At 48.3% G+C, this 12,141-nt stretch overlaps 1 protein-coding gene across 3 annotated transcripts in view; it reads left to right on the top strand.

Annotated features, from left to right (window-relative positions):
• Window positions 1-12,141, top strand: part of LOC128795156 (ligand of Numb protein X 2-like) — a 29,045-nt gene that overhangs the window by 14,448 nt on the left and 2,456 nt on the right. For all 3 annotated transcript variants that reach the window (XM_053955704.1, XM_053955705.1, XM_053955706.1), the window contains exons 3-9: window positions 713-939; window positions 2,249-2,445; window positions 3,655-4,020; window positions 5,956-6,147; window positions 7,149-7,323; window positions 7,494-7,704; window positions 11,421-11,579. In XM_053955704.1, the coding sequence (XP_053811679.1) occupies window positions 713-939; window positions 2,249-2,445; window positions 3,655-4,020; window positions 5,956-6,147; window positions 7,149-7,323; window positions 7,494-7,704; window positions 11,421-11,579 (1,527 nt within the window). The remainder of the gene's footprint in view (window positions 1-712; window positions 940-2,248; window positions 2,446-3,654; window positions 4,021-5,955; window positions 6,148-7,148; window positions 7,324-7,493; window positions 7,705-11,420; window positions 11,580-12,141) is intronic.

Consider the following 12,141-nt stretch of genomic DNA (forward strand, 5'->3'; position numbering starts at 1 on the left):
TTTTATAAATACTCGTGATAAAAGAGCTGTTCTTCCTCACCCATTAGTGCTGAGACAGGTGATGTATCTGCATCCAGGGCACATTTTGTGTGTACAATTACATCCCAGTTCTGGGACAGCTGTGGGGAGCAGGCAGTGGGATTAGGAATTCAATTGCTCCCATTCAGGTAGAGCCATCACCTGCATGGACTGGGAGAGCACCAGGTCCAGAGTCAGGTCTCATTCCACAACAAAATGCCCAATCCTCCCTTGCTGCTCTTGTGTGTAGCTGGTGTATTAAAACAAAGCCTAATTCAAGGCTGAGCTTGAAACTTGAGCCACTTTCTTTGTATCAAGGTACAGTTAATAGTGATCTCTACAACGTCAGAGCTCAGTATTTGCTTCTATTTAAGAAGGATTGTTTTCTTTATGGATTGTTTGCCAGGTAAATATTTAGCAAAGGAGACTCCTGTTTCTATTATGTTCTTATTTTTCAAATAATTTGCTTAATAGTTTCAAAAGTGGTGAAATAACAGGCCTGCACTTAAGCTGATACTTGTATAAGTAGAAACTGAAGGTCAGATGAGAATCACTTTTATCATCTGAGAAACCAACACTGCGCTGGTGAGATCTGGAACCAGCTTCTTCCCACAGGTTTGTCAGAGCTTTCATGTGCTGGGTCACCTGCCTAGGCAGAGACAGTCACTGACAGTCCCTGCCAATCTCTCTCCAGGTGTCCTGGGTTTAAGAAATACAAATCTGAGCTCCAGCGGAAAAGGAATCCCATTTCGAAAGGGAAGGAAGAGCCTCCTGCCAAGGGGGAGGCAAACACGCCCAAGGATCCAGAGCTCCCAAATGGAGGCTCCTCACTTGTGGCAGAAAGCTCTGGAGCTGCTGTGGTGTCACTGGGGACTGCAGAGCCTGGACTGGTTAATCCAGCTTTTGAGGAGACTGAAGAAGGTGAGAGTTTGGTACAGAAGTGGAACTATGTATTTACCTTTCATGATATACAAATGACGCAATTATCTCAGAAAATTCAATTTTTAAGTGCCCGCAGCACTGTCAGACATCCTTAATACTACTCAGCCATTAGTAGTCATCAGAGGCATCCCTTCCTTCAGCAGAAGGGAGATGCATTCATGTCCATCAGGGGTGGCAGAGTCTGCTCACAGGCACAAAACTGTACAAAACCGTTTGGAGGAACTCTGCGAGATTGCAGTGAGTATTTGCAGTATTCTGTGGAGAAACAAAGGCAGTCCCTGTCAATGTGAACGTGGAGCACTTAAAGCCCTTGCAGAAGCCAGATAATTAGTAACTAGGAAGTGTTTCAGGTTCTTGTTAATCTTGTTAGGAAAGTTAAATATACAGTCAGTTTCCTGGAGTGGTCAGTACCTCCCTCCTGGTGTTTTTCTAGCATAAGTTAGGTTTTGATTAACAGGCAGCTCTGGAAGCCTTGCAGATCAAATCACCATCTCCACTTCAGTGTAGCAGCGCTTGTTTCAGCTTGGTAGGAGGCAGCAGTGTGGAAAGCTCAGTGCCTTGTCTCGAAGTTAGGCTCAACTTCCAGCCCCTGTGCCTGGGACAGAGGTAACTCACAGGTCAGTTCAGTTCCCTGTTGGCTTTTTCCCAAAGCACACCTGGAGCAGGTTTTGCATCCCTGGTGTGACACCTGCCCTTCACCCTGCCAGCAGTGCTGGGCCTGCCTGAGTGTCCCTGTGCTGGGAGATACCAGCCCACTTGCTAACAACAACTTTCATCTTCAAAGTGCAGCCTTGCTTAATCTCCACTATGCTGTGAAACAGCCAAACATTCCTCCTGTTTTACAGGGGGGATGGGAAAAGGGGAGCAAAGGAAATTAGAGGAAGGAAGTTGCAGAGCAGTAATTACAGCTGGGTAGTCCCTTTCCCTCATGGGCATCATGGAAACTGGAATTTGTTACGTGCATGCTTCTAGCAGGCCAGCTATCACAGGAGAAAAATAAATCTCTAAATATAGCCAAACCATACTGAATGCCTTTTAATAAATCCCAAGCAACAACAATAAAGAGTTTGAGTTCACCAAAAGCTAGGAGAAAATGGGGAAAATTCTGGAGAAACTCTAAACAAACAGAGGGGTCTAAAGCTTTTTATGTGACCTTAGGTATCCTGATAGCTGCTTTCCCTCCACATGCTACAGTGAACACAACCTGCCAGGGGTTTGAATCTTGGGGTGCTGTAAAAAGGAAAATTCTGTTAATGTGTTGTTTTTTCTCTTCAATTTTCACAACCAGACCTTCCTCAGAGAACCAGTCTTGTGGCTGAAACTACCACCATCGAAATCCACCGGGAAGATCCGGAGGAAGAGCTGGGGATGAGGATAGTTGGGGGTAAGGACACCCCCCTGGGGAACATCGTTGTTCAGGAAGTGCTGCGGGACTCTGTGATTGCTGCTGATGGAAGAATTGCTCCTGGAGACCACATCCTTGAGGTAGGGAAACCCCCCTGGGAGCCCCATTGCTTCCCTTGACTGGGGCAGGAGAGTGCCTGGAAAAACTGGGAAATCTCTGCAGCTGAGGGTTTTAGAGCACTGATCAGATCTCAGTGTCAGCAGCATAGGGTGTCTGCTGGGGCTCAGGAACACTTTTGGCATTCCTTCCAGTCAGACTCATATTTCTCTTGCATATTTGACAGCTTTTTGAAATTTAGGCCATTTTGGATAAAGTAAAATATTCCTACCTGATAAATTTCACACAGCAGCCCCATTTCTCTGCTCTAGTTAGGAAGTCTCATAATTGCTTGCTCCACTGTGTTGCTTAAGCTGCATATTCTCCATGGGCAGGTCCAGGGTGAGAGCTGCTGACTGGCAGTGAGTATCAGCTCCAAAATGTGAGTAAATGCAGAGCTCCAGCCCCCGCCTGACCCACAGCCAGGGCACTGCCCGCACTGGCAGGGCTGTGTGGCCCTGGGTGACCGAGGTGACACCTTGTACACATGGTGACAACTCTTAGCACCTCCAGCCACGGCTGCCCAATCATCTGCCAAGCCATAAATCGTTATTGTCCCATGGGATTGGGCATCAGGAAGGACTGGGAGCCCCCACACAAGTGGCTGATGAGATCTCCAAGTTGGTTTCTCAGGCAGACCAATGGAGTGACTCCTATTTGGATTGTCCATGTCTCAGTCTCAGCAAATAGGACAGGTCCCACACTTAGGAGCCCTATTAACATCCTAAAAGACTGCACAGAATCTAATGTGGCAACAGGAAAGCAAAATGTTGTCTTCTCAGTCTCCCTGGTAAAAGCATAATTAGATGGATGATTCCAGAAGCTTGTAAACTATGGCCCACTCAGAAGTGGAGATTTGGGTCATTTGGGGTCTTCTCCAAGCCTGTGCTGACTGCTGGAAATTAAGGAAAATCAGATCTGCATTTACATGGCATGGAAGGAATGTCTGAACATTTTTAGGTTTGTTAGCTGTGTGGGTTGTCCTGTCTTGTCCCTGTCCTCAGTTACTCACCAACTACAGTCTAATTCCATCAGCTTTCTTCATTCTTTTTTAGAAAACTTTGCTCCCTAATGTGCATCAGAGATTGCACAGGGAGTTTTCCATCCTGCTCCAGCCTGGCCATGCCCCACACTGTGGACAGTGCCTAATTAATGTGGGCTCTGATTAGTGAGTGCTTTGTTTGTCTTTGTAGGTGAATGGCGTCAACATCAGCAGTGTGACTCACTGCCAGGCTGTCTCCTTCCTGCGCCACCCAGGCCCTGTTCTCCACCTCATGGTCCTGCAGGAGAAGGGCTTTTCCAACAAGACTGCACAGCAGGATTCCACTTCCACAACCCGGGAAGTGATCCATGTCACCTTGGTGAAGAGAGACCGATCCGAGCCCTTGGGAATCAAGCTGATCAGGAAGACTGACGAGGCAGGGATTTTTATTCTGGATCTCTTAGAGGGAGGCTTGGCAGCCAAGAATGGGAAGCTGAGTCGGAATGACAGAGTCCTTTCAATAAATGGCCAGGATTTGAGGCAAGGAACTCCTGAGGCTGCTGCCCAGATAATCCAGGTGAGTTCAGACATGGAGAGGCTGTGTGGAAATGGCTGTGAGTTGCTGGTGGCAGGACTCCTGTTCTGAGCCAGGGCTAACAGAACACATCAGGGCAAGCTGCATTCCCCCAAATCTCTGTCATGGAAAGTGACTCCCCTCTGGACGTGTGGGAAGCACCACTTCCAAATGAAGATAACCACCAAGAGTGGGAATCCGTGGTGAGTCAGCCCTGACAGATCTGAGGGGAAGCAGTGGCTCATGGCACAGGAGTTCATCTGAGGAGATTGCAGCTCCTGTGTGGTGTTTGCAGTCTCTCAGCCTTGCAGAGGGAATGTTGGGATGCACTGTGTGGATTCATGCAGCGGACAGGGAAGGATCAGAGCAACCTCTTGTGTGTCCAACAGTCACACTGAAGGTGCTGGCTGGGAGATGGAATGGGCTGGCAGCACAGAACCGATGCCTTTGGATTGGTTTGAGGCCCTTTCTCCCCATTTTACCTGTATTTGTGAAGAGAGACTGGAGAATGATGTGGGGCACCTTCAGGCTAAAAGCATTCCAAGATACTGAATAGGTAGAAGGGGGGTGGTCTTTCCCTGTGGAATGTGCTCCTGTTGCAGCATGCCATACATTTTGGTGGAAGGAGTGGGCAAGGAATTCTAGTTAAAGGATTAAGGATTGCTGCATGTGCAGCAGATATCACACAGATCAGTTTAAATTCTTTATCTCCCCAGGCGAGTGCCTCCAGTTTGTGTTTTTATCTACAGATCCTGACACAATGCACCTCATCCCATTCTGTTTATATCCCAGAAAGGATGTGAGGTCAGCAGGAGGGAGAGCCAGTTCTCTTCAGTTATCAGAGGAGTGCAGTGCCATGGGAGAAAGAGCAGAGTTCCAGCACTGAGGTCCTTTTTCATGTTGTGCTTCCGTTCTGTGGCCTCTTAGAATTTGTTTGCATCCCACAAGTGCTGCTGCATTCTTGTTGCAATGTGCACACACAACTCCCATGTGAGAAACTCTTTTGATCCCACTGGAACCAGCAACCAAAGTCTCAGAACTGGCTTCATGAGGTTTGGGGGTTGGATCTCTTTGGAAGTGACATTTATGTAAAACTGTGACAGTTTTCCAAACATGATCTGTTCCTCTGAGGGCTAATTGAAATCCTTGCTTAAATGTGACTTAAAGAGTCCCTCTTCCAAGGCCAGGGAATTCACTCCGGCACCAGGGAAGCAGGGTCCTGTGGCAAGGAGTGAAAGCAGCAACTGCATTTCTGCCATGCAGGGCAGGAAACGCCCCGAGTGAGCACTTGGGCCTGCCCCCAGTGAGTCCCTCACAATAAGGTTCTGTCAGGTGATCTGAAGGAACAAACTCAATGAGGGCAGCAGGAACAATGGAAGCACTTCCCCTGCAGCCCTGCCAAGGCCACACAAGCAGCTGGTGAAGTGTTTAACCAGAGGTATCTGGGGAAAAAATGTGGATGGGAGATTGTGAACAGTAGATGAACAGAGCTGGGAGGGAAAGAGATTTAACAACTTCCCATGCAGTGAAAGCATCCAGTGCTTGTCGTGGTCACTGTGGGTGGATCAGCCAGGGGTCCAGCTCAGTTCACTCTGTAGCACAACACAAGATGCTATTTTGGTTGGTTGTACCGAAGTGCAGGAATTAATCATCCCTTTGCACCTTCTCTTCTTTGACATTTGTAGGGGAGGGAGGCACGAGTGAAGCCTGCCTCTACTCCCGTTCCTTCTGACTCACGTTTGCTAATTCCCTTTTTCTTTTTCCAGTCATATTCCCTGGCTCATCACAAAAGACTTTGCATCACACTGGGGACCTGTTGGAGAACCTCTGTAGGAACTGATGCCAGCCCTTCTCTCTTCCCAAGGCAATGAGGGCTGTCCCTCATTTCTAACCCATTTTTCTGTCTTTTTAATTTCCACTCCTTGTTCCTTTGGGCAGACCACAGAATCCAGAGTGAACTTTGTGATCCTGAGGCAGTCTGGGGTGCAGCTGGGGGAGCCCGTGGAGGATGGCAGCACCTCCAACAGCAGCAGCAGCAGCAGCAGCAGCAGCAGCAACGGGGGCAGCCCAGTGCACCACCGGAGGCGACCAGAGCAGAGCCACTACAGACGAAAATCCAACTACCAGAAGGTGGGGCTGGGAAATGAGGCCAATGTGCTGCTTATTCCTGGTTTAGCAAATGCATTGTGTTGTTCTGTGATGGTGTTTTATCACAGAAGGCTGATCAGCAGCTCCACTTCTGCTTGGGCAGGTTTGTGGCTTTTGGTACTGAAGAAAGGGAAAAAGGTGACAAAATTTCTTCAGTGTTGATAACAGGGCTGGTGCTTAATCATTTAGTGTCTGGAAAGGGCAATAAGAAATTTGCCATCCATGAGATATTTTGGGATTTGCTTCTTGACATCCATCAAGGCCCACACACTGAGGGTGTTGCAGTGACACCCATTTGAGCTGGTGTAGAGCCAGAGGCCTTTATGGTCCAGGAGAAGGATCCCCAGGTGGCCCCGTGGTGCTGCTGTGACTGCACTGAGGGTCTGCCACCCCTTTGTGGGACACAACAAACAGCAGGAGCAAGAGGACAATCCCCAGTGTGCTGAACCCAGAGAGATAATCTGTGTGTAGAACTTGCAGCTGAGTGACAAACCTGCTGCAGCTGCTCAGAGTGGTGTGTTTCAGTGTCCCTGGAGCTCAGGGAGTTGCTGTCCTGTGTGGCCGGAGAGTTGTTCCTGCATTTAAATCCCTGAGTAGCATTTACACCCTGTGTACAGCCTGTGCTCTAATGTGTGCCTTCACTGCAACCTAAACATTCAAGCAGGGAGAGCTTCATTGCTTGGCATGAGCAGCCTTGAGATGAGCTCATAGCTTGTTCCTCAGTGCAAAATTCCCCTCCTCAGAGGGAGCATCTCCCTGCATCTAATGGATTTGGGATCATTAGGACAGCACTGAGGGTTCACCTTAGAAATGCTGCTCTGTGTTCCCACCCACAGCAAGGACATGGGAAGCTGACTTTGCCCTCCAGCAATGTTGCTGGAATGCTCTGAAAGAAGGAGACAAATGTTGTTGTATTCCAGAGCTGGGCTTCTTCTGTTAAATGCATTAATGAAGCTGCATTTTGTGCTGTCATTGCTTTGTAGGATTTGCCTCAGGGATATGTAAGTCATGAGAAGACAGTTGCAATAAAAAAGGAGCCAAAGGAATCTTTGGGAATCACAATTGGAGGTGGAAGGGATAACAAAAACAAGCTCCCTATCTATGTGACAAGCGTACAGCCCATTGGATGCCTCTTCAGGGATGGCAGAATCAAGAGAGGTAAGGGAGGCTCTCAGACCCTTTATCCTTTAGGAACTGTGGGGTATTTTCAGTGAAAACTGGACTTGGACACTAAGAGAGGCTGGAAACAGGGTTCCCTTGACCCCTTGAGGCTGAAATGGGCTCCATAGCCAAAGGTCTGTAATAATCCCATTTTATTTCACCAACAGGGGATGTGCTTTTGAGCATAAATGGCATTGATTTGACTCATCTGAACTACTATGAAGCTGTCTCAGCTCTGAAATCCAATGCAGCTTCCCACTCAGTTACACTGAAAGCCTTGGAAATCTTCTCCCTGAACTCTCCAGAGCCATCCCTGGACATCAGGGAGCAGGGATTCAGCTGGTCTCCCCTCTGGATCACATGGCTTGGATTGCCCAGGTATGTTTGTCAGGGACTGTTAATTACAGGGTTGACTTTCACTCAAACACTAGAAATTAATTACTTTGTTGATGTACTTGGAAGCATTCCTGGTATTCCTGTTTAGCTGAAAGGCAGTGAAAAGCCTCATTTGCCAATGAGATCATAGAATAATGAGTACATAAGGAAATTCCACTGTTTTTGTGGAGTGACCCATCATTCCCACACTCTTGTTGGACAGTAACCATGCTTTAGAAGCCCTGAAACGCCCTTTTAAAAGTCAATGTTAGATACAGTCCTTGCTAAAGTACTGACTGAAATCTCTCTGTGGCTCTCTCTACATCCCCTAACACAAGCCAAGAGACACCTGGGCTGTCTGGGAGTTTCCAACCTGATCATCTCACTTAGGGGCACACATTCTTTCAGTCTAACTCTTCCTGCCTATTGTAACTGTGTCATCTTCAGCATGAAGCAGAAATGATTCTGCACAGTTGAGTTTTCCTGCTGCCAAGCTTTACAGCACAGGTTTTAACAGGTCCAAGGCAAGCTTGATTTTCCCTCTCCTTCCTGAAGAGGTGAACCTCTGGCTCCCTCCCTTCAGTTACATCAAAACATTGTGAAAAGCAGAGTCAGTTGTCATCCCAGCTGACTGCAGGAGCATCGGCAGGTGGAACATAAAGCCAAACCTGCTGTGGGAAGCTTGGATCATTTACAGCCTTGTTCATTGAGACACCTAAAGAAGAACCACTCACAAAGCCTCTGTTGTGTTACTTAGCAGCCTGTAAATGCTCAACAGACCAACCCAAGGAAAAGCAGCTTTTGTATCTCCTGTACTTGGCCTGTGCTCAGCACCTCCTCCCATCTCCCTCTGCTCCCCCAGGCATTGGCCTGGCTGCTCCAGGCAGGTCTGGTGTGAGCTGGCCCTGAGCTGCACCTGGGGAGCCAAACCAGGGCACAAACCCTCGGATGCTGCCTGGTGTTTGTTCCCTGAGCTGCTGCTGCAGTGAACTACAGCAAGGCAAAGCGTGGCTGGGCTTCTTTTCTTCCTTTCCCAACATTTCTGGCTGTCAGGTGATTTGCAGCTTCCCCATGCTCTGCTGCAGGGATTGGAGTCTTCTCTGCTTCTGGACCTCCTGCCTTCATTTCAGGAGTGTCCTGACATCACCTCATTTAATGCATTGCTGGAAATTCCTTTGCTGCTGGTGTTGATGTTCCCCCTTCTTTTGACTTCTGAAGCAAGAAATGATTCCAGATTCCTTTTACTCCAACCTGAATTCTGGCCTTGGAATGTGTCTGCAGTTCTGGCTGTGAGGGTTGGTAGGAGGCACACAGCAAGGTCATTTCACTTTGAGATCTGACAGAATCTTCCTCCTGTTTCCAGCACTAAAAAGGGCTGTAATACCTGTGTTTCCTCCGTCCTTTTCCCATCTGCTCCCAGTGAGACCTGGTGGCCACTGGCTGGTCACCCATAGAACCCGTGTTTGTCACCTGGGCATGTTCAGGGTGCCTCTGGCACTTCAGGCTGGCTCAGGGAGTGCCATCACCTGCTGTGGTGTGGTTCCCATTGCAGAGAGCTCCTGACCCACCCAAACTGGTTTCCTTTGCACAGGACCAAACCCCCAGTGCTGCAGGGGAATGTCCATTGCACTGTGGCCCTGGCAGACCCTGTGTGCACCACACTGACACAGGAAACCCCCAGAAACGTGCCCAAACTGGACCCAGCACCAGCTGTTCCACTGGGATCTGCTCCTGTTGGCTGCCCTGGCCTCACTGTGTTGATATGTCCTCCAAGGTGAAAGCTCAAAGCTAATTGCATGTCCAGTTTTGGGTTTGTTCAGCTTTTTTTTCCCTCAGTTATTCCTCTGCTCCAGCAAAAATATCCCTTTCTTTTTAGAGGAATGTATTTCTTTCTAATTTGAACCTAGACTCGATGCTGAAAGGTGTGAGTTGAAGTGAGTGCTCAGGGCTAGGGAAGTGAATTTGATCCTTGCAACACTTGAGCCCCCAGTGTTTCATTCAGGCCTTGATTTTTGTACCTGTGATTTCTGTTTCTGTCAAACAGAAACTTTGATTTCTTCCTAGCATTGTGTTAAATGCACACCACTGATAGTATAAAATACCATCTCAAAAGCTGGTTTGGACTGGGCCCATGTTCTAATCCAACACGCCCTGGATCCCAAAGGTACCAGAAACAAAAGTTTAGATTGATTATCTTTTCTAAAACCTTTGTTTCTTGTAAACACAGTGCACTGTGTGGCTCGTGGAGAAGTCTTGGGGGTGGAAAAGCAGTTTTCCTGCCTCCCTCTTCCCTGGGGTTTATCTGACTCCAGTCTGACTCTTCCCACAAGAACCATGTGGAGCTCCCAGTCCCGGCCCCGCTGTAGCTCCATCAGGGACCAGGAACTGCCAGCTCAGCAGCGTGCTTGGCACCATAAAGCCTGCACCTCGACCTTCCCTAAACTCTCCAGTTCTTTTCCCACAGTCATTTTTGATTGTGGTAAGTTAAAGTTTCTTTTCCTAGAACCCCTTTTTAATATGGAAAATGGATTCCTAGTAAACAGCCCTTTCCAGCTCCTGGACAACGTGCCTGATGTTTTTATTTATGTTCTGTGCTGACGTAGCCCTTGCCACTGTTGCTCTTGGGGCTATTCATTTGCAGAAGCTGCCACAGCTATGGCTCAGAGCTGTGTTTTTGCACTTGTGTGGTACCGGTGGAAGGAAACCATGGAGGAGTCAGTAAGCTGAGCTGGGTCTCCTGGTGTTTATGTGTGAAAAACTCCTGCAAAAGTAAATTACAGTAAATTTGAAAGTAGATAATTGGATCTTTCTCCTGGTGAGAAGTTAACTGGGAAGTCTTTTGAAATCTGAAACTCCTCGGCAAACTGCTCAAGCAAAGCCCTTGAGGCAAAAACGTTCATTAGGAAAAGTTTAGCTGCTGGAATAGCTCAGCGGGGTGATGATGAGCAGCAGTTTCACAGCTCCGCGGTGCCAGGATATAACATGAGCTGGAGCCCGACTGGGAGCTAGGGCACACGAGAGTTCCTGCCACACCTCGCGTGTCACACCTCCCGTGTCACGGGGCTCTGTGCCACCAGCTCGGGCAGTGCTGCTGGCACTTCAATCACAGTCCCCAGGCTCCCTGAGGACACAAACCTCAGTGGCCGGCATCCAGAACCAGGGAGCTCTCACCAAGGAGCCCAATATCAGAACTGGACATCCTGGATCCTGCAGGAAAGCCCTTCCCTGCTCTGATCTGGCAGCTGCTGCACCTGACATTTGCTGCCAGTGATGCCGAACGCCTTCCTTGTACCAGTGCAGTGCACAGAGGGGATAAAAACCCTCTACTCTCATTAATTGCATGGCTGTAGCTGCTGCTCACTGTTAATTTGGGTTTGTCACTGGTGCTGTGGGTGTTCATTAGCAGAATTCATGAAGTTACTCAGGAGTTTTGCGGGTCCCAAGCCCCTTTAGGTGGTGATTTCCACTTTTAGGTGGGGTTTTCCAAACCCCTTTAGGTGGTGATTTTAGGAGGTGATTTCCTCTTAATTCTTAAAGCAATACTCAGAAAAGATTTCTAAAGGACTGGCATCATCCCATTTGAATTAACCCCCTGACACGCCTTGCAAAGTAGTGTCTCAAATCTAAAAAACAGGAAAATGAGGCTGTGCTTTCTATGAGGAAAAACATACATTCCTGGTCAGGCAATTTTCCTCATAATTTCTCTTTTTTTGACACAGCTACCTTCACTTCTGTCAAGATATTGTCCTTACTAAAGGAAACCTGGAAAGCTGGGGCTTCAGCATCGTGGGAGGCTTTGAAGAGAGCAAAGGAAACCAACCCTTCTTCATCAAAACCATTGTGCCCGGGACTCCCGCATTCCGGGACAGGAAACTCAAGTAGGTGTGAGGTACCCGGGGATTCATCACCACCACCAAGGCTGGGGGGGTTTTCCCAGACTCTGACCCTTGGAAGGAGCTCAGCTCCAAGTTAATGACTCGGGCTTGAACTCGTTTGAAAGTTAATACCGTTGCCAAACTTGTAATAAAGAAGGACTGTGTTAAGCAGTGCTTTGGTTTCTCCATAAAGGTGCAAGGAAAATGAATTTGCAGCCCTTTAAAACCTAACTGTGAAGGGTTTAACTGAGTAATTAGGTAAAAGTAGAAAGGAAATGTTTGAGATGAATCTTGGAGGTTCCAGACTATGAAACCTCTTGGATTAGGAAAAGTATCCCAACACCAGCAACAAAAGCCCTCCTGTGCAGGAACTTCAACTCCAGCTTTGCTGAGGTGGTTGTTGGTAGAGATCCCAATGAGAGGAGCAGGGTGGGGCTGCAGGACCCCACAGGCATCTCTGGGGTGCTGAGCTGGCTCCTGGGCACCAGGGGCTGCCACAGACAGAGGGAGGGGACACAGCAGGGTGCAGGGAGCTGAGCTCTGCTCCCAGAGCTGCAGGGGAGTG

Source organism: Vidua chalybeata, chromosome 14 (genome assembly GCF_026979565.1).
Source record: "Vidua chalybeata isolate OUT-0048 chromosome 14, bVidCha1 merged haplotype, whole genome shotgun sequence".
Taxonomy (NCBI): Eukaryota; Metazoa; Chordata; class Aves; order Passeriformes; family Viduidae; genus Vidua; species Vidua chalybeata.